Raw genomic sequence first — 1,537 nt, 5'->3', positions numbered from 1 at the left:
TGTATTGATGACGTTACTTATGTATTTTTTTTGTTTATAATTACTGGTTCTTTTCTGACTCATGATAAGTTAGAATAATTAGCTGTTACTATGTTTGTTATGGGGCTGTTACTTTTTATTGATTCACGTGTTACTGTTTATTGTTTTTTATGTTACATTATTAGTTAAAGTAGTTTCCTTTAATTTTGTTTTATTTTTTGGCTTTAATGTGTTACTTTGTTTGGTAACCACTTATTGTTTCCTATTCTATTTTCAGAGAAAATATATGGGAATGTATTTGGATTCAAAGGGACATTCTGAAGGTTCAAAGTTGATTGATTTCGAAATCAGGATTATTCAATTTCCTTGGACTACTAAAGTCTACACCAATGATTGTGGTGTGTTTACTATGCTTCATTGTTGCAAGTATCAATGAGAGCAATTTGAATCTAACAATTTATTAACAATTAGTGTTATATTTTATGTTATATTTAATATATATTTCAATAATTCATTAGATTACCTAATTTACATATGTATTTATTAGGATGTTACCTTTGTTTATTGAAAGTGTTACTTTTTTTTTGGCAAGTAATAAGATTTTATTAATTACCAAGAGGGCAAAATACCCTACCATCAGTACAACCAAACCACAGCCACAACAGGCCAAGCAGCAACTAGCTATTACAAGCTACCCTAAACAGAATTCTGTTTACAATACTTAAGCTACTGTCTAACTGGTTAGAAAAGACTTTAGAGTTCATAGCTAGCCAGATAGAGTACACAGTTTCACAAAACAAACTATTACACATTCTAGCTTTACTTCTAGTACTCCTGCTTGCTTTCTCCACCCACTGCACTTCATCATTCCAAGATCCAACAGTTCTATGTATGCCACTTCTCTGCAGGACCTGATTCCAAATGTCAGCAGAAAAACTGCAGGCAAAGAAAAGGTGATCCCTACTTTCATTTGAGTTGTGACAAAGGCAACACACACTATCTGCTATAACATTCCATCTTCTCAGTCTTTCTTTAGTTGCAAGTCTATCCTCCAGGGTCAGCCACACAATAAAGACACTTTTAGGGCTAGCATGACTGTTGCAAACAATTCTCTTCCACCCCACAGATTCCCCTTGCTGTCTCAAATGATTATACATTCTCTGAATCTTAAATTTTCCTGCAGTTACAAACTTCTGCAAATCACCAGAGCTACTCAGTGTCTCCCTTTGCTGCCAAATCTTCTTCAAAGACCAAGACATTCCAGAAGAAAGTGTTACTTCTTATTAATGTTACATGTTACTTTTGTTTAATTGAAACTGTTACTTCATATATATTTTTATCTTTTTTCAGATTACATAATATGTTATTTATTTTATCTTTAATTTTTATTGTGATTACTTGTTTACTAATATAGATGTTTTCTTCTATTTTGTAGTCAACAAAAAGAAGGCTTTGTCGTGCTGAAATTGCTGCTGCCCTTATACTGAGTGATTTAAATTCTAAGAGGCCTGAATTGTTGGAAGAGCTTAAGAAATTTAATGCTCAAAGAGCACAAGTT

The 1,537-nt window shown here is 32.5% G+C and overlaps 1 protein-coding gene across 1 annotated transcript; it reads right to left on the bottom strand.

Annotated features, from left to right (window-relative positions):
- Positions 1-656: 656 nt before the first annotated feature.
- LOC130471732 (uncharacterized) lies at positions 657-1,238 on the bottom strand. The gene has a single exon (XM_056842011.1). The coding sequence runs from the start codon at positions 1,236-1,238 to the stop codon at positions 657-659; it is 582 nt and encodes a 193-aa protein (XP_056697989.1).
- Between the last annotated feature and the right edge of the window lie 299 nt (positions 1,239-1,537).

Source organism: Spinacia oleracea, chromosome 4, assembly GCF_020520425.1.
Source record: "Spinacia oleracea cultivar Varoflay chromosome 4, BTI_SOV_V1, whole genome shotgun sequence".
Classification (NCBI taxonomy): Eukaryota; Viridiplantae; Streptophyta; class Magnoliopsida; order Caryophyllales; family Amaranthaceae; genus Spinacia; species Spinacia oleracea.
Note: the sequence above shows the minus strand (reverse complement) of the source record. Positions and strands in the feature narration are given on the sequence as shown.